General features: G+C 43.8%; 1 protein-coding gene across 1 annotated transcript in view; it reads left to right on the top strand.

The window, feature by feature from the left end:
- The first annotated feature begins 1,219 nt into the window (after window positions 1-1,219).
- The window catches only part of LOC124523228 (solute carrier family 23 member 1-like), a 47,952-nt gene continuing 25,541 nt past the window's right edge, over window positions 1,220-23,630 (top strand). Inside the window, exons 1-3 of the mRNA XM_047095069.1 lie at window positions 1,220-1,261; window positions 3,601-3,747; window positions 13,535-13,692. Coding sequence (XP_046951025.1) covers window positions 1,220-1,261; window positions 3,601-3,747; window positions 13,535-13,692 — 347 coding nt within the window. The remainder of the gene's footprint in view (window positions 1,262-3,600; window positions 3,748-13,534; window positions 13,693-23,630) is intronic.

The raw sequence follows: 23,630 nt of genomic DNA, 5'->3' as shown, positions 1-23,630 counted from the left end.
TCCTTTACATCTCCAGACCCGGAGGGCCTGTCTCCACTAGGACCTCCTTGGCCTCCACAGCCTGTGGAGCAAGACTGTCTGGGTTTTGAATCTCACCTTCTACATTTGTTATGAACCTTAGGCAGGGAGCTTAACGGGCCCATCAACATCTTACTTTCTTAATCTGTAAAAAAGGAATGGGAACGCTAGTTTGTTGTGAATGTTAAGCAAGGTAATACCAAAAAGGCGTAGCACAGTGTACATAGCCAAGTATTCAGTAAGGTCAGCTACTTACCGCTGGCTTTTCTGTCACAGCCCACAGCAGGTCTGTCCCCTCCCTTGTCAAACACCTCATTGCTGCATTTTTTCAGGGCTTCCTCTTGGACCAATGCCCACTGACATCTATGTGCATCCCACCATGTGTTTCCCGAACCTTAGGACCCAGTGCCACCCATTCCAGAACATTCTACCATCATGAGTAGCCGGCTTACTTTGGACTTCATGGAGGGGGCTTTATTCGGAGTTTTTGAGGAGGGCCCTGTGCAGAATAAGAGCAAGAGTACACCCTCCCGGACTTCTCTCTCTACAAGGTGGGTTATTAGACATTTCCGGGTGTGGGGAAGACAAACACCTAAGGATTAGAAGCACATTTCTCAGGTTCTCACCCAAGGGCTTCGCTCCCCCAACGCACCTTAGCAGTTTCTCCTGGATCCACAGTAATGCCCTTTGTTTTGTGATGATATCCTCAGAGGCCAGGCTGGTTGAACTTATCTTTTCAAATGCTCTCCATTCCGGTTCAACTAGTCACTAAGAACCGACATTCAAAAACTGCAAAGCCGTTGTGTTCAGCCCAGAGCCTCACCCTCACCAACCCCCCCCCCGCCCCCGCCTCCTAGAATCAGACTTCCAGAAAATGTGGTCATGCCGCTCCCCGAAAGGCCGTGCCCGGTTTGTCTCCTGTAGTGCCATAGAGGATCATTAACTTCTCTGCACTTACTCAAACTTAATTATGAAACATTGGCTGCACTTGAATGCACCTTGATCTCCTGTGGCGATTGGAGGGGGCAGGAGGGAAAGTCTGGAAGCCCCACCCTGCCCGGAGCCGGCCCAGGATCCCTGTCTTTCTCCCTCCCTTGCTATTTTGGCGAGCAGCGGCGAGACGTTAATCTCTTCCAACTGGAGCAGCTTCACTCTGTTTTCATCCCGAGAGGAGGCCAAAAGGAGCCGACCCCAGGTTGCCATGACCTCTGCCATCACCAGCTGTGAGCCTTCGCAAGCCTTGGTGAGTGCCCCAAAAAGAGAGGGGACAAGCTAAGGGGGCGGGGCAGAAAGGAAGAAGGACGCCTGGAGGGGGTGTCCAGGGGGAGTCCCAGTGTCCTCAATCATTATGCCGCCTGCCCAGGATGGTGGCTCACGTCCTAGACCAGAGTTTAGATTACTAGACAGGTGTGCCGCTCCCAGCCTGGCCGTCGTGCGGCAAAGATTCCTGCCTGAGGGCTAAACTCTGTGAATAAACTCGAAAGCCACGAGGAGGAGGTGGAGGAGGTTTTACTTTTATTCACGGGTTGGTCTCTGCTGGATCTAAGTTTTTTTGTTTTTTCGAGGTTTCTCAGTGTCACAAGTTCTTTGGACAGAAGGACTTTCTGCAACAAAGCAAGGGAAAGAGAGAGGTCAGCAGAGAGAGAGAATATTTACCAAACAACCGATACGCCCCCCGCCCCGGCATTTAACGTGCTTTATTTTCTTCCTTCCGAGCCAATGATGCAGGCGCTTCTGTTCCCAGGTGAGGAACCCGAGGCCCAGAGAAGCAGAGAGAAGCCTCCGGAGGCTTCTCTGGCAGGGCCTCGAGCCCTGACCCCACCACCCTTCTGACCGATTTTTGACCACCTAAAAATAACAGGGTGAACCCAGTGGAGACGCTCTGACCTCGCCAGTGGCCACCACAGGCGGAGAGAGCCCCTCTGTGCCCCGCTAGGGCTGCAGCCCAGGGTGCCTGTGGGACGGGTGTCCCCCGTGAACCTCGGCTGGGCTCTGAGAGCTGCCAGAGCCCTGCCCGCCGCTGCTCAGCCTTCTGGGGAAGAGGCCCTGGCCGTCTCTTCTGGAAAATCATGGGAGGCACCTGAGAGAACTCTCTTCGTTTCTCTTCAGAGTTCTTTCTGCCTCTACGTCAGGCAAACAAAACAAACACCTTGGGAAAGAAATCGAAGACTCCCACATTTTGGCTTCCTGGAGGCTCTCTGGGGAGTGGCCGGTCTGGGCATGTACCCACCCCTCTCTTCGGTGACCTGTCTTCCCTTCCTTATCAGCACCCATTTTTCTGGGATGTTTTTGGTTTCACATTGCAGGTTGCTCTGCTAGAAACTTCTAGGCATGTTAACAGGGAGAAGACAGCTTCCCGACCCTGAAAGCTTGTGGCCCAGCTAGGGGAAGGCAGGGTGCACAGGAATGTTTCTAGAACTAGAGAGAAAATGGTACATTATGTAACAGAGAGGTGCAGCGCGCTGGGAGTTCCTGGGAGAAAAAATCATATGGGTGGAGGAGGTCGGGAGACGAGGGGAGAAGGCATAGAGCTCTTGCCATCAGGGAGTGGGTAGGAGAAGCAGGGGCTCAAGTTGGGGGCACAGGGTAAGCTAAGGCACTGATGCAGGATAACGGAGGCCACATTCGGAGACACCTGGACAACCCCATTGGTCGGAGCCGCGGAAATCGGGAGTGTTAGGAAACACACCTGGAGGGCCAGGTGGGGGGTATGAGTGGAGCCGGAGGGGCAAGGGATCCATCTGCCCCCCCCCACCCCCCCGGGGACTCCACCTCCGGCTCTTGCTGTCCCTGCACCGGAGTCCCGGCAGCTGCAGGGAGGTGGCATTGCACTCTCTCACATTTGCACGTTCCGTCCGTTCATTGGGTCTATACTGAACACGAGCGCTGGCTGCTGTCGAAGCGGGGACGCCACAGAAGGGTAAGGCACAGTTGGTGCATTCTAGGAGCTCACAGCCCAGCAGAAGGGATGGATCAGGTAACCGACTGTTATAGAAACAGGCTGAGATGAGAGCTTCGGCAGATGTAAACAGCACCTAGAAGGGCAGCGACACCATTCGGTGTCGGGATCCCCATTTCCCTGTCTGGGAGGGAAATCTGCCCATTTTCTGACCTTGGGGTTGAACCCCACCTCTCCTCCACAAAGCTGCTTCTCTGCCGGGGCTTCAGGCAACGCGCCCGCTCCCCTCGCGTGGTCCCAGACTTCACATGCAGGCCCTACTGAAGATGTATAATGTAGAAAATCACTGGTCTTTTGAGTCTGGACCTAGAAATCCCAAGCAGGCCCACCGTTATCGCTGTCCCAGTGCCTCCTGCAGGCCGTCCAGCTCTCCACTTGAAATCGGGAAGTCCATTGATTCCTCCTAAAATGCCCTGATGTGGGGCACCTGGGTGGCTCGGGCAGTTAGGCATCCGACTCTTGATTTGGGCTCAGGTCATGATCTCATGGTTGTGAGATCGAGCCCCATGTCGGGCTCTGTGCTGACATGAAGCCTGCTTAAGATCCTCCCTCCCTCCCTCCTTCCCTATCTCTCTCTCTCTCTCTAAAAAAAATGCCTTTCTGTGCCCTTCTCATGTTCCCAGCAGAGAGAAGACGATGTGCTCAACTGTCACACTGAGGGCCCAAACAGGAAGAAGGGGGGGCAGTCCAGGAGCCCCAGCAGCAACAACCTGGTCTATAGCATCTTGGAGGTCCCACCATGGTATCTCTGCATCCTCATGGGAATCCAGGTAACGCCACCCAGCAGGCACTGCGTCCGAAGAGGCTCTGCCTCCAAAGCGACATCAGTCAAATCAGTCAAGATCCACAACTTCAGGCGCTGGTGTCCTTGTCTCCCATGCAGGTGACCTCCAGGGGAACCCAGAGCTCCTCGGGTCTCTTTCTCTCAGGTGTTGGGGATGGGGGTGAGGAATTAGGGGAAGATTCTCCCTCGTGCTAAGCTGAGAGGCCCCATCAAGGACGCTGTGTCATTTTTTTCTTCAAGATACCAATTTCAGTTTATTTCGTTTGCAACAGCTAAAAAATTTGATAACCAATGCTTGGTGAATTTGGGGAAACCGGTACTCTCAAACCCTTCCGTTGGAATATTATTTGATGCAGCCTTTCTGGATGACAATCCGGTGTAGATCATATACCCTTTAACCCAGTCCTCAGTGCTGAAGAATTTCTCGGGATATATTGGCAGGACTTGCTAAGATAAATGCAAAGATGTTCTCGTAGCATTATTGGTAATAGTAACTTCACACCACACAACAAACAAATAAACAAAACCCTAGAAACAACGCCAAAATATCCTTCAAAAAGACAGGTTAACAAATTGTGACACATCTTAGCAAATGACTTTTTTACGCAGAGAAGAGAAAAGAGAAAGATATATATTTATCTTGCAGTTAGAGAATGTGCCCCAATATATAGTAAGTGAAAAAATCTAAGTAACTGTGTATAGAGTGTTAGTGTGTGTGTGTGTGTGTGTGTGTGTGTGTGTGTGTGTGTGTGTTAAAAACAAAGAGGTGGAAAGACAGAAATAAGTATATGCAGTGATTTGGGGGTTTGAAGGACTCATAAGAAACTCATAAAGGGATTTAGCTTTGGGAAGAAGAGCTAGGAAAGGGGAGGTGGCTTTCCCCTGTCACCTTTTATTTTGTAGCTTTTTGTGACATGGATGTGTCTCTTTTAATTTTACAAACTGTTCAATATGGAATATTAGAGATGGGTTACACTTCTTTACATATTTATGCTTTTCTACAAAATAAGAAAAGTAAATACCATACTGTTTTAAAAACATCATTATGAGCCAATGAAATAGATAATATAGATAATGTAGATCTATATTCCCTGACTCAGAAAACTGTAAGGAATTTAAGAAAGCCAAAGGCTGCCGTCCAGTTTCCCCAACACCGTTCGTTGAAGAGACTGTCTTTTTCCCATTGGATGGTCTTTCCAGCTTTGTCAAAGATTAATTGATCATATAGTTGTGGGTCCATTTCTGGATTTTCAATTCTGTTCTATTGATCTGTGTGTCTGTTTTTGTGCCAGTACCATACTGTTTTGATCACTACAACTTTGCAACATAACATGAAGTCTGGAATTGTGATGCCTCCAGCTTTGCTTTGCTTTTTCAAAATTGCCTTGGTTATTTGGGGGGGGGGTGTCTTTTGTGGTTCCTTGCAAATTTTAGGATTGTTTGTTCTAGTTCTGTGAAAATGCTATTGCTATTTTGATGGGGATCTCGCTGAATGTTTAGATTGCTTTGGGTGGCACGGACATTTTAACAAATGCCTGTTCTTCCAGTCCATGAGCATGGAACGTCTTTCCATTCCTTTGTGTCATAATCAGTTTCTTTCAGCAGTGTTTTATAGTTTCCAGGGTACAGGTCTTTCACCTCTTTGGTTAGATTTATTCCTAGGTATCTTATTACTTTGGGTGCAATTGTAAATGGGATTGTCTTCTTAATTTCTCTGTCTGCTCCTTCATTATTGGTGTATAGAAATGCAACAGATTTCTGTACATTGGTTTTGTATCCTGTGACTTCACTGAATTCATATATCAATTCTAGCAGTTTTTTGATGGAGTCTTTCAGATTTTCTTTATATAGTATCATGTCATCTGCAGATCGTGAAAGTTTTATCTCTTCCTTGCCAATTTGGATGCCTTTTATTTCTTTTTGCTGTGGGATTGCTGAGGCTAGGACTTCCAGCAGTATGTTGAATAAAACTGATGACAGTGGACATCCTTGTCTTGTTCCTGACCTTAGGGGGAGAGCTCTCCATTTTTTCTCCATTGAGGATGATATTAGCTGTGGGTTTTTCTTATGTGGCCTTTGTTATGTTGAGATATATATATTGCCTCCAAACGTACTTTGTTGAGGGTTTTTATCATGAATGGATGTTGTACTTTGTCAAATGCTTTTTCTGCATCTACTGAAATGGTCATATAGTTCTTATCCTTTATTTTACTGATGCGATATATTGCATTGATTGATTTGAGAGTATTGAACCACCATTGCAACCCAGGAATAAATCCCACTTTGAGCGTGCTGAATGATTTTTTAAATGTATTGTTGAATTTGGTTTCCTAGTATTTTATTGAAGATTTTTGCATCTATATTCATATTGGCCTGCAGTTCTCTTTTTTAGTGGTGTCTTTATCAGGTTTTGGTGTCAGGATAATGCTGGCCTCATGGAATGAATGTGGAGGTTTTCCTTCCTTTTCTGATTTTGGAATAGTTAAAGAATAACAGCTATTAACTCCTCTTTTTATGTTTGATGGCATTTACCTGTGAAGCCATCTGGCCCTAGACTTGTTTGTTGGAAGTTTTTTGGTTACTAATTCAATCTCTTTTCTGGTTATCAGCCTGTTCAAATTTTCTATTTCTTCCCAGTTTCAGTTTTGGTATTTTGTATGTTTCTAGGAATCTATCCATTTCTTCCAGGTTGTCCAATTTGTTGGCACATAGTTTTTCATAATATTCTGTTACAATTATTTGTATTTCTGTAATGTTGGCTGTTATTTCTCCTCTCTCATCTGTGATTTTATTTATTTGAGACCTTTCTCTTTTCTTTTTGATCAACCTGGCCTGAAGTTTATCAACTTTATTGATTTTTTTTTCAAAGAACCAGCTGCTGGTTTCATTGATCTTTTCTATTGTTTTTTGTTTTTGTTTTTGTTTTTTAGTTTATCATTTATTTCTGCTCTAATCTTTATTATTACCTTTTTTCTGCTGGTTTTAGGTTTTGTTTGTTGTTCTTTTTCTAGCTCCTTTAGAGGTTAGTTTAGGTTATCCATTTGAGATTTTTCTTGCTACGTAAGGTAGGCTTGTATTGCTATATACTTCCCTCTTAGAACCGTTTTTGCTGAATCCCAAAGGTTTTGGATTGTTGTTTTCATTTTCATTTGTTTCTTTTATTTCCTGGTTGTCCCATTCACTGTTTAGTAGCATGTTATTTAACTTCTGTGTATTTGTGATCTTTCCAGATTTTTTCTTGTGGTTGACTTCTAGTTTCATAGCATTGTGATCAGAAAACATGAATAGTAAGACTTGGATCTTCTTGAATTTGAGGCTTGCTGTGTGGGCTGATATCTGATCTATTCTGGAAAATGTTCTGTGTGCACTTGTAAAAATGTATATTCTGCTGTTTTAGGATGGAATGTTCTGAATACATCTGTTAAATCCATCTGTTCCAGTGTGTCATTGAAAGCCATTGTTTTCTTGTGGATTTTTGGTTTAGATGATCTGTTTATTGATATAAGTGGGGTGTAAAAGTCCCTTACTATTATTGTATAATTATTGATTAGTTCCTTTATATTTGCTATTAACTGTTTTTATTTATTTGGGAGTTTCTATGTTGGGTGCATAAATATTTACAATTGTTGCAACTCCTTGTTGGATTGTCCCCTTTATTATTATATAGTGTCCTTCTTTGTGTCTTGCTACAGTCTTTGTTTTAAAGTCGATTTTGTCTGAAATAAGTATTGATACTCTGAGTTTCTTTTGACATCCATTTGCATGATAGCTATTTCTCCATCCCCTCACTTTCAATCTGCAAGTGTCTTTAGGTCTAAAATGAGTCTCTTATGGGGCGCCTGGGTGGCGCAGTCGGTTAAGCGTCCGACTTCAGCCAGGTCACGATCTCGCGGTCCGGGAGTTCGAGCCCCGCGTCAGGCTCTGGGCTGATGGCTCAGAGCCTGGAGCCTGTTTCCGATTCTGTGTCTCCCTCTCTCTCTGCCCCTCCCCCGTTCGTGCTCTGTCTCTCTCTGTCCCAAAAATAAATAAACGTTGAAAAAATAAATAAATAAATAAAAATAAATAAATAAAAATAAAAAAAAATAAAATGAGTCTCTTATAGGCAACATATAGATGGGTCTTGTTTTTTAATTCATTCTGTTGCCCTAGGCCTTCTGATTGAACTATTTAGTCCATTTGCATTCAAAGTAATTTTTTTTAATTTTATAATGTTTGTTTGTTTGTTTATATTTTTTTATTTTTTAATTTACATCCAAGTTATTAGCGTATAGTGCAATAATGATTTCAGTAGTAGATTCCAGTGATTCATCCCCTGTGTATAACACCCAGTGTTCATCCCAACAAGTGTCCTCCTTAATGCCCCGTACCCATTTAGCCCATCCCCCACCGACAACCCCTCCAGCCACCTTGTTTGTTCTCTATATTTAAGAGTCTCTTATGTTTTATCCCCTTTTCTGTTTTTGTATTATTTTTGCTTCCCTTCCCTTATGTTCATCTGTTTTGTATCTTAAATTCCACATATGAGTGAAGTCACATGCTATTTGTCTTTCTCTGCCTGACTAATTTGGCTTAGCATAATACCCTCTAGTTCCATCCACATGGTTGCAAATAACAAGCTTTCATTCTTTTTGATTGCCAAGTAATCATTGGCTATATATACCACCAGCAGTGCCAAAGAAATCCTCTTTCTCTGCATCCTCGCCAACATCGGATGTTGCCTGAGTTGTTCATGTTAGCCATTCTGACTGGTGTGAGGTGGTATCTCATTGTGGTTTTGATTTGCGTTTCCCTGATGATGAATGATGTTGAGCATTTTTTCATGTGTCGGTTGGCTATCTGGATGTCTTCTTTGGAGAAGTGTCTATTCATGTCTTTTGCCCATTTCTTCACTGGATTATTTATTTTTTAGGTGTTGAATTTCATAAGTTCTTTACAGATTTTGGATACTAACGCTTTATCTGATATGTCCTTTGCAAATATCTTCTCCCATTCTGTCAGTTGCCTTTTAGTTTTGCTGATTGTTTGCTTCGCTGTGCAGAAGCTTCAAAGTAATTATTGATACATATGTGTTTATTGACATTTTATCACTTGTTTTGTGGTTGTTTCTGAAAGTTTTCTCTGATCCTTTCTTGTCTTTCTCTCTGTCATCTTTTGCTGATTTTCTTTAGTGGTATATTTGGACTTATTTCTCTTTATTCTTTTCATGTTTATTAATGGCTTTTGATATATGGTTGCCATTAGGTTTGTATATAACTTCTGCATATAGCAGTCTCTATTAAATTGATAGTTAAGTTTGAACCCATTCTTTTCTCCTCTCCTCTCCCACATTTTAAGTGTATGTTATTATACTTTATATTTTTGTGGGTGGGAGTTCCTTAACTGATTTTTTACAGAAATATTCATTTTTACTGCTTTTGTGTTTCCTACCTTTATACTGTCACTTTTGATCTCTCCTTTCCACTCAGAGAGTCTCCTTTAATATTTCTTGCAGGGCTGGTTTAGTGATTTACAAACTCCTTTAGTTTTTGTTTGTCTGGGAAACTTTTTATCTCTCCTTCTATTCTGAATGATAGCCTTGCTGGACAGAGTATTCTGGGCTTCAGATTTTTCCCATTCAGCACTTTAAATATATCATGCCACTTCCTTCTGGTTTGCAAAATTTCTGTTGAAAAATCTCCTGCTAGCCTTATGGGTTTTCCCTTGTAAGTTAATGACTTCTTTTGCTGCTTCGTCTTGCTGCTTTTAAGATATTTCCTTTATCACTATATTTTGCAAGTTTAATTACCATATGTCTTGGTGTGGGTCTGCTTTTGTTGATTTTGTTGGGAGTTCTCTGTGCCTCCTGGATCTGGATATCTGTTTCCTTCCTCAGATTAGGAAAGTTTTCAGCTCTTATTTCTTCAAATAAATTTTCTGCCCCCTTTTCTCTCTCTTCTTCTTCTGGGACTCCTATAATACAAATGTTATTATGTTTGATGGAGTCACTGAGTTCCCTAAGTGTATTCTCATTTTGTGCAATTTTTTTTCCTCTCTTTTGTTCAGCTTGATTACTTTCCATTACTTTCTTCTAGGTCACTAACTTGTTACTCTGCTTCTGCCATCCTGTTATTCATTCCATCAAGCGTGTTTTTCATTTGGTTTATCGAGCCCTTTATCTCTGCTGTGTTATTCCTTATCTCTGTGTTAAGGGTCTCACTCCTGTCTTCCACTCTTTTTTTTTTTGTTTGTTAAGTCCGGTGAGTGTCTTTGTGATCATTGCTTTAAATTCTCTATCAGGCAGGTTATTTATATTTGCTTATATTTCCATTTCTTTAGATCTCTGGCCATGGCCCTGTCCCGTTCTTTCATTTGGGATAAATTTCTCTGTCTCCCCATTTTTCTGCCCTCTCTGTGTCTGTTTCTCTGTGTCAAGAAAGTCAGCTATGACTTGTGCTCTTCAAAGTAGTGACTTTATGACGAGGAGGTCCTGGAGTGCCCTGCAGTGCAGTGTCCCTGTTCACCAGAACCTGGCACTTCGGGAAAGTATCCTGTATGTGCTGCTTACACCCTGCTGTTGTATCTGAATCATCTTTCCTTTCAGTACAGTCGTCTGCATGGGCTCTCTGCCTGTTGTGGGCAGTAGTTCCTCTATGTGGTGTTAGTGGGACCCAGGCAGGCCGGCTCCGACGGGGCATACCTGCCAGGGAATTGGGGAACGGGGCAGTGGTGTTAGGAAAATTTGCATTGGGCCACTAGTCCTTTGCCAGATCCCCCAAAGCACTGAGGTGGTTGTTGGCTGGGGGCTGCATGTCAGGGCAACAAGGGGTGTGAGGCTGAGTTCCATGCATGTGGGAATGGGGCGGCGGGGGGGGGGGGTGGTTTGGGGGGGGCCTGTGACTGGGTGGGGCAAACACCACTGGGCGGGGCTTTAACAAAATTTGTCCTGGGCCCCGAGCTGAGGCTACAAGTGTCTGTGCAGCCCACCTCTGGCAGGTGGCTCTGTGTTCATGCTGGGGGGAGGGGGAGGGGGAGGAAAATGGCACCTGCCAGCTCTCTCTTTTTCAAAGTCCCCCGGCACACTCCAAAATCACTTTGAGCAGATCTGTCTCCTGTTTGCCCCAGAAGTTGTGTAAACTGCCATTTTTATATTGCCTCTCCATGCAGGCTGCTGGCTCTTTAAGGGCAGTGACCCGACTGTCACCTGCCTTTCCAGCTGGCCCAGTGCTGAGTCAGCTGACTTTTAAAGCTCCAGGCTCCAAGTCCCCCTGGTTTTACAAACTCACCGAATTCAGCCCCTCTGGCTTTTAAAGCCAAACGTTATAGGGATTAGTCTTCCCTGTGTGAGCTCCCTGGTGCGAGGGCCCATTTCTCTGCCCTGTATGTGTGCGCAGCTCTCTCCCTCCCATGGGCAGCCTCCCTCCACCTTTCTGACCTTCCTAAACTTTCAGATGCAGCTTCTCCGTATTTAGTCGTGGAGTTTGTTCTGCCAGTCTTTGGATCGATGTCTGGTTTATTGACTTGGATGTGGATGATACCCACTTGTAAGCGTGGGAGGGGGTGAGCTCCTCCTACTAAGCCATCTTCCCAAGTTCCAAGTCTCCTGCCCGTCTTTAAATCAGATGGTTTGGTTTTTGCTATTGAGCTCTATGAGTTCCTTTTTTGGATGAGTTAACATTTTTTGGATGTTAACCCCCTTATCAGATAGATGGTTTGCAAACTGCAAGTATTTTCTCCTATTCTTCAGATGCCTTTTTATTTTGCTGATGGTTCCTTTTGCTGCGCAGAAGCTTTTTAGTTTGATGTAGTCCCACTTGTTTATTTTTGCTTCTGTTGTTTGAGCTTTTGGTGTCATGGCTAATAATCTTTGTCCAGACCAATGTTAAGGAGCTTTTCCATTGTGTTTTCTTCCAGGAGTTTTACAGTTTCAGGCCTTATATTTAAGTCCTTAATCCATTTTTGAGTTACTTTTTGTGAATGGTGCAAGACAGGAGTCCATTTTCATTCTTCTGTATGTGGCTATCCAGATTTCACAATATCATTTATTGAAGAGACTGTCCTTTCCCCTTGAGCCTTTTTGGCTTGCTTGTCAAATATTAGTTGACCATATATGCATGGGGTTATTTCTGGGCTCTCAGTTCTGTTCTTCTGGTTTATTTGTCTACTTTTGTAACAGTGCCATACTGGGGCGCCTGGCTGGCTCAGTCAGTTAAGCATCCGACTTCGGCTCAAGTCATGATCTCACAGTCTGTGAGTTCAAGCCCCGCGTCGGGCTCTGTTCTGACAGCTCGGAGCCTGGAGCCTGTGTCAGGTTCTGTGCCTCCCTCTCTCTCTGCCCCTCCCCTGTTCATGCTCTGTCTCTGTCTCAAAAATAAATAAACATTAAAAAAAAATTTATGACAGTACCATACTGATTTTTTTGTGGGTTTTTTTTTTTAAATAACGTTCCTCCAGTTTTCAAAAACTGCCATAAAATTTAGCAAAGAGGCTGCTTATTTATGTCGTTGACAAATGAAAATCTCATATGTTTTTGTTATTTCATTTTTGTCTCACTTTTTAAACTAAGGAAAATATCAAAATATCAACCAGTTCTCAAGTACCATACTGTTTGATTACTATAGCTTTGTTATAAAAATTTGAAATGAGGGGGTTGCCTGAGTGGCTCAGTCGGTTGAGCATCTGACTCTTGATATCAGCTCAGGTCATGATCTCACAGTTTGTAAGTTCGAGCCCCGTGTCTAGCTCCACACTGAGCATAGAGCCTGCTTGGGATTCTCTCTCTTCCTCTCCCCTGCTTTCTCTCTCTCTCTCAAAATAAAGAAACTAAAAAGAAAAAAAACAAGTTTGAAGTGAGGAATTAGGATGGCTCCAGCCTTGTTCTTCTTTTTAAGGATTACTTTACAAGGAGTAATCCTTACTTTTTAAGGATTACACACAAATTATGACATTGTTTTTTCTATTTCTGTGAGGAATGTCATTAAAATTTTGATACAAATTTCATTGAATCGATACATGGCTTTGGATAGTATGGAAATTTTAATAGCATTAATTCTTCCTCCCTCCTGCTAATTTTCTGCTTCGTTTATTCTTCTTGTTCTAGTTCCTTGAGGTGTAAAGTCATTCGAGATTTTTCTTCTAGGTGTTTATCGCTATAAGCTCTTCAAACTGCTTTTGCCACATTGCATAAGTTTTGATATGTTGCGTTTCCATTTTTGTTTGTCTCAAGACATTTTTTGATTTCTTTTGATTTCTTCTTATTCCCGTTGGTTGTTCAGAAGGGTATTGCTTAATTTCCACAGATGTGTGAATTTTCCAGTTTTCCTCCTGTTTCATGCCATTCAGACCCATGGTATGATTTCATTCATGAAATTTGCTAAGACTTTTTGTGACTTAATATATGATCTATCTGGAGAATGTGTTCAGGGCTTCCTGCTCATTAGTCTTGCCCTCACCTTGTACCTTGTTTTAATTATGAGCCTCTTGCCTTCTTCTTATTCTTAAGGCCCCTTCCTTGGCTCCTGTTATGTCCTGCTATTTTGTGTCCCTGCCTTGGTTTCTCATGTAGGATATCGGTTCCCAGTGCCAGGGTTCTGCCCTTGAACCCCAGACCCTCTGGTTAAGTCCCTGTTAGTTGCTGTCTGGTCTTCCTACTTCCTACTGCTTCTCTGGATCTCTGCCTGTCACTCATGGTCCGGCTTGAGTAGCGCTCTTTCCTCTGGCGGAAGAATGGGAATGACGGTGGGATCAGGTAACCGTGGCATCTGCTTAACCGTCCACTCTCTCTGCTCCGCCAACAGCACTTCCTCACGGCCCTGGGGGGGCTCGTGTCAGTGCCACTCATCCTGGCCAAGGACCTGTGTCTGCAGCATGACCCCCTGACTCAGAGCTACCTCATCAGCACAATTTTCTTCGTCTCTGGCTTCTGCACTCTCCTGCAAGTGTTTTTTGGAGTCAGGTAGGTAAAACTCTTTTCCCGGGATTCTGACTTTTACCTGCTGGGGTATCAGCAAAATTTGCTTGGCTTACAGCTGCAGAGGTGTTTAGGTAGACATGATGGAGGCAACATGGGACTGGGAATCAGAGCCTGGGTTCAGGTCCTGGCTCCAACACTTACTTTCCATATTAGCTAGGATTCTTGATGAAAGTCCCGTAAGTCCAGATTGGCTTAGGCAAAAAATTGTTCTTTATCGGTGTATAAGGTCAAGGGAAGAGAAAGGCAAGGTTACGCCATGCATCAGGAGCACATTGAACCAGGGGCTCAAGTGCCACTGGGACTTTTTCTTCTCCTCTTGTCTCTACAAAGGCCTGCCCCCGGTATTTGCGAGATGCAGGGCAAGGATACAAATGGAGCCCCACACGCTGCATGTCTGAAACCAAACTTACAAACTCTTAAATAAGATATGTTCTGGTCATTCTACCTGGAAGGCCAGGTTTGAATTTAAAATTTTTTCACTGCTCTAAGTTCTGTTTTGGGACCTAGCCACGTGGGGAGGGCCAACCCCCAGCCTGTGGCCTTCCCCCTTGTCTTCATATGTCAAGTTTTGCTCCAGATCGTAAATGTCCTTACGCTCATGAATGTGGGCTGCATACCCACCCCCAACACACATATGCACATGCACATACACACATACACCAGATTCTCCAAATAGCTGACGCTTGGCCACCCTCCATAGGCCTAGGGGTATGTACACCTGCATCATGGTCTGCCTTCAGCAGGGCAGACCTGGGGAAGAGGCCCAAGCAGGTTCTGGAAGAGGCTCAGGGCCATTTGGGCAGAGGAATTCTTGAGTCTCAAAGGGGAGAGGCACACAGATATGAGGTGGACAGAATCCCTTGGCCCCGCAGATGCCTGCCGGAGGAGGGAGAGTGGAGCCCCCTGGGACAGCAGGCTAAGTACAGGGGGCTCTCCTTTCCTCGTCTGGATGCAGGGCTGTCTCTTCCTCACACTGTCAGTGCCTGTGCTTCATTGTCACGGTCACGCTTCCCGCACAGGACCGGAGACAGGCTGCTGGCACTCCTCACGCTTGTCTCCCAGAGCAGCTGAGGACTGCTCTGGCTGGCCTCGCATTTTAAAATTCCAGGGAAGAGCTCTGATGGGTGCGACTTAAGCCAGATGCCCAGCTCTCACCCATCAGGGCAACACATATGGCAGCTCTCGTTCAGAAAAACTTCCTAAAGAGTCAGGGAAGGAGAGTTCTGTTCTGAACAGACGAGACAGCAGGGATTCACTGAACTGTGTATGTGGTTTGGTACCCGGAAAACAAGGCCGATGATAGTATGGCCTCTTCTCCCTGACAGTAAGATTGAGATGAGCAAAATCGTTATAATCAGTGGAATCACCTTTATAAATAAATAAATAAATAAATAAATAAATAAATAAATAAAAACACCATCAAGTCCTTTATGTTCATATGTAGGTTGCAAAAATTAGCCTGAGTAAAATGGGGTTCTGTTGCTGTGGAGCTGGCCTGGACAAAATTGCGAAGCCTGGAAAATGTGTCTTCGGAACTTTTCCCTCCTCATTTCGACACATCCTCTCTTCATATTCTCCACCACCACCCCCGCCCCAGCTTGTCTCCCAGAAAGAACTCTGCACCGTGGCTCCCTTCTAGGTTATCAGGAGGGATCAGGACATCCCTCTCTGCAAGTCGTCCAGACCTCTCCTGCTCACCCAGATCTGTTAGTCGTGGGCCTTCTTCCTTTATCATTTATTTAACATCGAGTCCAAGGACATATCCAAGTTTTGTTCGGCCTGAAGGATGTCCAGTTTTCGGTGTCCCCTTTAAGAAGGACACAAAAGTACGAGTACAAAATCCTGCATGAGAGACAATATTATTACATTGAAAAAAAATCATGATAAATTACGACATTTTTTTTTAATTTTTTTTAACGTTTATTTATTTTTGAGACAGAGACAGAGCATGAATGGGGGAGGGTCAGAGAGAGAGGGAGACACAGAATCCAAAACAGGCTCCAGGCTCTGAGCAGTCAGCACAGAGCCCGACGCGGGTCTCGAACTCACCGAGCGTGAGATCATGACCTGAGCTGAAGTCCGACGCTTAGCCGACTGAGCCACCCAGGCGCCCCAAATTACAACATTTAAAAAGCAGATTAACACCACAAATGGCACAAATTCCAAGTTTTTCCAATCTTTTTTTATTTTATTTTAAAGTTATTTATTTATTTATTTTGCGAGAGAAAGAGAGCACCAACAGGGAAGGGGCGGAGAGAGAGGGAGAGAGAAACCCAAGCAGGCTCCGCCCTGTCAGCGCAGAGCCTGACGTGGGGCTCGAACTCACAAACCGCGAGAACAAGACCTGAGCTGAATAACGGGAGTCAGATACTTAACCGGCTGAGCCACCCAGGAGCCCCTACTCCTTTCTTGTTGAATTGAAAGTGGTGTACTCTTTGATCGACATTTTCTGAAGAGAAGGAAAGATAATTCAGTCATTCCGCTTCCGTGGGTCGGTCCAAATTTGTTTGTTACTACTGCTAGTTAAGATGCGTGGTCATCCTTTCACACAAAACTGTAACACCACTATAGATTTGTGCCCTACAAACACAGACATTCTCTTGTCCATGATTTCCATCAGAAATGTCTAAAATGCATGCTGCATTTAAAAGTGTAAGTGGTACACTATCAACTATATTCTTGATAGGAGAAAACTTCCATCTTGCCTGCATATCAGTGAGACTCACGTCTTCTCTGGCGATTTTGCGTATCTGATGGTTTTCGGGTTTTCCACAGACTTGCTTCTGGCACCCTACATTTCAACCTTTGTTTCTCCTCCAACGCCCACGTACGTCAGGTGCCATAGGACACATTCATAACATAACGTGACCTCGGGTTTGTGCAACTTCACGAAGTAGAGTGAGCTGGCACAAGGGGAGGTAGGAGTATTGCGAGACCCAATCATGACCCTGAGGTGGCTAGCAGGAAATTAAATATACATGGGTGGGGATGCCTGGGCGGCTCAGTCGGTTGAGCGTCCGACTTCGCTCAGGTCACGATCTCGCGGTCCGTGGGTTCGAGCCCCGCGTCGGGCTCTGTGCTGACAGCTCGGAGCCTGGAGCCTGCTTCGGATTCTGTGTCTCCCTCGCTCTCTGCCCCTTCCCTGCTCATGCTCTGTCTCTCTCTGTCTCTCAAAAATGAAGAAACATTAAAAAAAATTAAAAACAAACAAACAAACAAACGGGTGGTTTAGTGGTCTCAACCCACATAAATCTATCCTGCCACATTCAAACTAAATTGATCCTGACTCAGCTTCCCCTGGCCAAATCCTAAGAGAGCTTATGACCTTTCAAATGCCATCTGATGCAAGATTTAGAGTCCGTGAGGAGACAGTGCAAAGAGGCAGTAGCTGGCCAAATGTGGCTGAAACCATTTACTTTTACAAAGTTGACAAAGGCCTATGGCTAGAGCACACGTTGCAGGACCCCCGGGACTTGAGAAGGAGCCCGGCAAGTGAGGGTCCCTTTACCCTAAATCTCCTTTTGACCTAATCCGTGCCAGGCCTGTGTCCCGCCCTGGCGTTGCGAAGGGAAATGGAAAACATTTCCTACAATGTGCTTCTGCTGACCTATATTGATAGAAGGTGACATGACAGGAAAAATTAATATCCATCTATTCAGTGTCAATTATCTGAGTCAAACCACACAGGTATAGACGGATATGGGGCTGGCCGGTTGTTTCCAGGATAGACGGACTGCAGACAACATTCAGAGGAGTATATTCACTGCTGGCATGGCCTTTTTGCCTGAATCAAATCAAAGGCACTTTCCAAAGTGCTTCCTTTGCAAGTCATTTCCAGGCGAGACGCCAAGGCTTAAGTTCTTGCAACCTCTATTGAGGAGTGGAGACCAGTGCCCACGGCTTTGGAGGGTTATTTCCCTGCTCTCTCTTCTTCTGTCACCATCTAGGTGAGCTAAGACTTCTTCCAAATCCCCGACCAAGGACTCAGAGAGGTGCAGGGTTTGCTCTGGTCTATCTAGCAGACCCCCCTATTTTCTAGGATCGGCTCTGGGAATGTGGGATGGTGCGGTGGGATTAGGGACAGCTTGCGGTAACCTGCCTGGGTCCCAGAACACCCCGCCCCGTGGAGAGTTACAAACACAAAGCGCTTCTGGATGGGGGAGTCCCGCCCATAAACCTGAGATGGCATTAATTATAATTATGGAAGAGTACTGAGTTTGGAAACTGGAGGACGGAACTCCAGTCTTGGCTTCTGTACCATGGGAACTTAGACAAATCATCTGCCCTCTTTAAGGCTCAGTTTCTCGTCAACAAAATGAAGGAATTCAACTATACGATGTCTGAAAGTCCCTTCTGTCTCTGTTGTGGACAGCTATGATGTTGACAGAGAAGATGATGAAGCCCCGGGTTTCAATGGGATAATCAGTAGTAAAAGTGCCTCTGGGCCTAGCCTTCTGGTAGGCTCCGTAAGAAACACAAACTAATCAGCAGTTAGGGCCCAAAGAACTTGAACTTACACCTTAATTAAACATGCAGAGAAAGAGGTAAATAAAATTAGGAAATGAAATAATGTTAATGCCATTAGGGTGGGGTCAGGAATAAACATGAGTTTGGTTCTAGGAAATAAGCTTCTGTCTCAGATGCTGATGAGCAACTCCCTAAGACATTATAGATTGTGAAACCTAACTGATAGTTGATGACTCAAAGGCCAAGTAGATCTGGCCACTGGTTATTTGCTGGTAACCAAAAATGCTGATGTTGCAACAAGGTCATCGTGATTAAAACCACATTAAATAATCAAAAGGGAATGATAAGAGATGATAACTGCTGCTCTTGATATAGGAGTTCACAAGCACTGTGCCCAGTGTGGGGCAGGTGGCTGTAATCCTTGGCGACATGGACAGCTGTCTCCCTGGTACGGCTTTAAGGGTCTTGGGTGCATCCCCTAAGAGCCTTCCTCACTTAGGTGTTCACTTCTGCAATTCACGGAAGGCATACTTCTATCATTCATTTCAAAATAAGACATTAAGTTTGAAAGGAAATCACTAGAAGAAATCAGATATTGACTACATGTGATTCTAGGCCTTAATGCCATCTCTGGAATTATTCATAGTTTGTACTGGTAATTTCTTTTTCTGGAGTGGTTCCAGGTAACATGTCTCTCCATTTTCCTGGGAATAGCTCAAGTGTGGAACACGTACTTCTGGCAAAGTCCATCCGCTTGTCTTACACTTACTCGCATACAGTTTTTCCTGAGTCAGCCCTGGCCTTGATCCTTTGCATCCAATGACTTCCTGTGGCTGAGCCCAGCCCTGCCCTAGCTCTGCGCCTGTCATTGGTTATGCAGAAAGGCCATGGCCATCATCAGAGGTATGCAGCCACTTTGCTCCTGCCCTCTTGACAGCCAAGTCACCAGATGTGCCATTGGGGCTCTGACGGGAGCAGGAACAGTGGTGGCTGTTGGGATAGAAGAGTGATCTGACAATTCATCACATCAGAGGAGTCCTAAGGAGGGGGCTGGTGTGCTTCCTCTGGGTTGAAGTTGAGTAGTTACCCACAGGGAAGGCACCAGTGCTATTTCCTACAATGTACCTGCTTGGTGGAGGGAACTCAGGAAAAACATGAACAGAGTGTTCTTTGTCCACTAGTGAAGTAGTTGAGACTCAGAGTGCTCAGGATTTCTTACAACACAGTGACCCTCTTAAATTCAAGGCGAATTCATCAGTTCCATCTTACGTTCCTGAGACTCTGCTCCCCATTCTGTTCTGTTTCAAAGAAAAGTCCATGTGACATCATCCTTTGCCCACTCAGGGACTGACTCAAGAAGGAACATCACCATGATGACATGGTGAGGCTGGATTCCAGCAGATCACCCTCCAGATGCATCTGTCCCCAGCTGTTGACCACCTCCCCATTTACCCGTGTTCTTCCCCTCCTTACCCATAGGCTTCTCAAATTCCACATTCCCAACCCCAGAACTCCTCAGGGGGGATCATCCCTTCCAGGTTCCCAGGTGCTTAAGGCCCTACCTAGTGGAGACTTAATGCTCCTTCTCCTTTCTTCCCTGGACAATATTTGCATTATTTTCTCTGAGAGTCCTCTTGTTTCTGTGGAGAGGAACTGTTTTTTAATTTTTCCAAAGCCGTGAGAATTAAATTAGATAATGCATACAAAGAGGTTAGCTTAGTGCCAGGTACAAAAAATGTATTTTTCACACCAGGAAAAGGATTGTACTATACACAAAATTTTGCACCCTCCCTCCCTTTTTAAATAATTAAAAACATTTGATTGTAAGAAACAGTCCTCCTCCCCCTTTTTAAACATATACAATGCACCATAATATTTTTCCATTTCCAACAAACACATTTCTGCAATAGTTCTTTTTAAAAAATGATCACTTAGTATTTCATATTCTAGAAAATATAATTATATTCTAATTTATTTAACTATTTACTATTAAAGGAGACCCAAGTTGTTTCAGCTTTTTCACTATTGCAATAGCAACCAACGTGATTTGTTAAGTATGAGAAGTAGAAATTATATGTATACTGACAATCATTTATCTAGTTAAAGACAGAAGAAAGGCTGATAGAAATGTTTAAGATTATATTTTTCACATATATATTAAAGGTATATATTATATGTATGCTGATAAAGCTTATCTGGTTAAAGATTAAAAAAAAGACAGGAGCAAAATGTTAATAACCATTTCTGGGTTATAGAATTAGGGTAATTTAAATTTATTCTTTATATTTGTCTTGATTTGCCATTTATTTTTCTTCAGTGTTCATGTATTACTTTATAACTGGGAAAAGTAAAACCCATTTAAAAGGTATTTTTAGAAAAGTACCAGGGTATGTTTCATGAGCCACACCCTTTGAGTCTGTGCCTGAGAACAAAAGTCCAGTAGGCTGCCTATTACTGTATTGGAGGAGGGACTGGGGCTGGGAGTTATGCCCCAACCTTGAGACAAATTCTGAGATCCTGCAACCTTTTCCACTTCACCTGCTTTCATCTTCGTTTCCCCAAGTCATTTCTCCGTGATCAGCATTGAAGCCCTAAAAATAAAAAAGGACACGTGTGTTTGTCTTTGGGGCAGAACAGAAGGGAGGGCTGGAGCAATGGCTCCCAATCCAGCACGGATTTTGGGTGGTGGGGGAGGGAGGAGGTGTAGGGGGTGGTCAAAGAGTAGTAAGCAGTGATGGGTTTAAAGAAGATAGACAAATAGGCTTCCCCTTCCGATTTCACATCTTCCTATTTTTTTCCCCCTAGGCAGAGTCAAACATTTCATCCTTTTAAGCTGATTATTTAGCTCCATATCTCTAATTAACACACTTCCATTTTAGGTATTACTAATTGATGTGCCAATATGAATGATTATGATCTCCTTTTCTTTCACAGCCCACTCCCTCTCACTGCATACAAGCATACTTCCCATCCTCTTATTCTCCCATGCTCCCAACATAGATCAATATTCCATATTTACATTATAATTAATGACTAGAATGCTATTTGGAGCTGAATCACAACGTGCTTTTCCTGCCCAGATTTTTGTTTTCCCTGGAATTAACACCTTTCTTGTTTCTATACTTCATTTTCTATGTACTTATTTCTAATTCAGTTATATATTCTTTATTGTCTAAATTTCTTCCTAATAATTTCATTCACATCAGCTTCATCTTCTTAATGAACTATCTCCTAGAGCTCTCTGACTTGCTGCAATTTGGAATGGCTGCTCTATATGCCTGGTATCCATTATATATGTCATCCTGAGATGACCCTTCATCCCTATCCTGAGAATCCCCTTCATGTCAGTTTTCAGTCTAGGTCTCTTATTCCCACAGTGGTATCCTTTTTGGAGAAACACAAGAGTCCAATAGCTTCCTGCGAGAGAAAGAATGCATTGGAGATAAATTTTGTAAGACTTTGTGTATGTGAAAGTATCTTGATCCTACTCTCATGCTTCATTGATAGCTTAGCTGTGTATAGAAATGTAGGTTGGGAATACTTTTCTTTCAGAATTTGAAAGTATTGTTCCATTGTCTTATAACTTCCAATGCGATTTTAAGAAGGCCAAACCTTTATGTAATCTTTCCCCCTTACCCCACCCCAGAAGATGGAAAGAACTGCTTTACAATCCTGTGTTATAAATTTTTAGTTATGTGTCATGGCCTGAGTTTATTTTTATCCATTATACTGTGTACTCCATAGGTCCTTTTAATATGCAAATACTCGTCCTTCAGTTTCTTTGAATTTTTTTCTCAAACTCCTTTTATTCACATGCTGGATTTCCTGGACTGGTTCTCTAATTTTCTTACCTTTTCTATCCTTATTTACATCTCTTTGTATTTTTGCTCTTTTGGGGGGAGGAAATTACATCAATTTTATCTTCCAACTCTTCTGCTTAATTTATTTATACTATAATGTTTTAAAAGATTTTTTTCTGTTCTCTGAATATTCTTGTTTTTGCATCCTATTCTTGTTCTATGAATGCAAGATCTCTTACTTGCTAAAGATACAAATGAGAGTGTGTTTTAAAAGTATCATCCCCTTGCAGGACAGGTTACTTTCTTTTATTTTTTTAATTAAAAAAATGTTTTTAACGTTTAATTTTGAGAGAGAGAGAGAGAGAGGGACAGAGAGACAGTATGAATGGGGGAGGGGCAGAAAGAGGAGACAAAGAATCCAAAGCAGGCTCCAGGCTCTTAACTGTCAGCACAGAGCCCGACGTGGGGCTTGAACTCACCTTCACTGAGGTGAAGTTGGACGCTTAACCAACTGAGCCACCCAAGTGCCCCTTTAATTTTTTTTTTAATATTTATTTATTTTGAGAGAGAGCATGATCAGGGGAGGGACAGAGATAGAAGGAGAGAGAGAATCACAAGCAGGCTCTGCGCCATCAGCACAGAGCCTCATGTGGGGCTCGAACTCATGAAGATCATGAGTTTAAGATCATGACCTGAGCCAAAATCAAGAGTCAGACGCTTAACCAACTGAGCCACCCAAGTGCCCCTTTAATTTTTTTTTAATATTTATTTATTTTGAGAGAGAGCATGATCAGGGGAGGGACAGAGATAGAAGGAGAGAGAGAATCACAAGCAGGCTCTGCGCCATCAGCACAGAGCCTCATGTGGGGCTCGAACTCATGAAGATCATGAGTTTAAGATCATGACCTGAGCCAAAATCAAGAGTCAGACGCTTAACCAACTGAGCCACCCAGGCGCCCCAAGACAAGTAACTTTCATCTGTTTCTTTATTTGGGTCTCTGTCATTGACAGTCCTGCGGTTGTCTGGCGATCTTTGTATATCTGCTCATATTTTAAGGTAGGGCCTCAGAAGCTTGACTAGATGTTCTGAACCTGAGAGTGTGTCTTGTTCACTTTGGGCTTCGTCATAGCATGACATGCAGGAATGACACATGTCCCAACTGCAAGGGTCACAGTTCACATTGTAGTCTTAATATGGTGTCATGAATTTCAGCATCTTTGTGTTTTTCCTAGCATAGCTAGGGAAACCTGAATTTCAGCATCTTTATGCTTTCCTCTCAGGTTGTCCTATCCTCCAGAAAAGGACCTTCCAGTCTCTTGCCCAGAGGGTAAAGACCTGGCTGGAAGTGTGCTAGAAGCTCAGTGGGAAAGTGAGCTGGAAGTTTTCGTGTTCAGTGTACATATATTAAATGAAGCATCCCAGTGTTCAGTACGGTATCTCCACTTCAACTGTGCCCGTGTCCCTGCAGTCTTCAGTTTGCCTTTTTCATGGAATAAACTTAAAGTCTTCTGCCAAGATGGGGGAAGGATAGTTACCTGACTGGTGTTCTGAGAAAGATTTTTAACCTGTTTTAGCTCCACGTTTAACCCTACTTCAAGAACGAACTCCTGACACGTGGTGAGTTTTTCAGTATATTGTCTTTTCCCGATTGC

This window comes from Lynx rufus, unplaced genomic scaffold, assembly GCF_022079265.1.
Source record: "Lynx rufus isolate CCGP_SWC_20201006 ecotype Redwood Valley unplaced genomic scaffold, mLynRuf1.p SCAF_4, whole genome shotgun sequence".
Taxonomy (NCBI): domain Eukaryota; kingdom Metazoa; phylum Chordata; class Mammalia; order Carnivora; family Felidae; genus Lynx; species Lynx rufus.
This window is presented reverse-complemented; position numbering and strand designations above follow the sequence as displayed.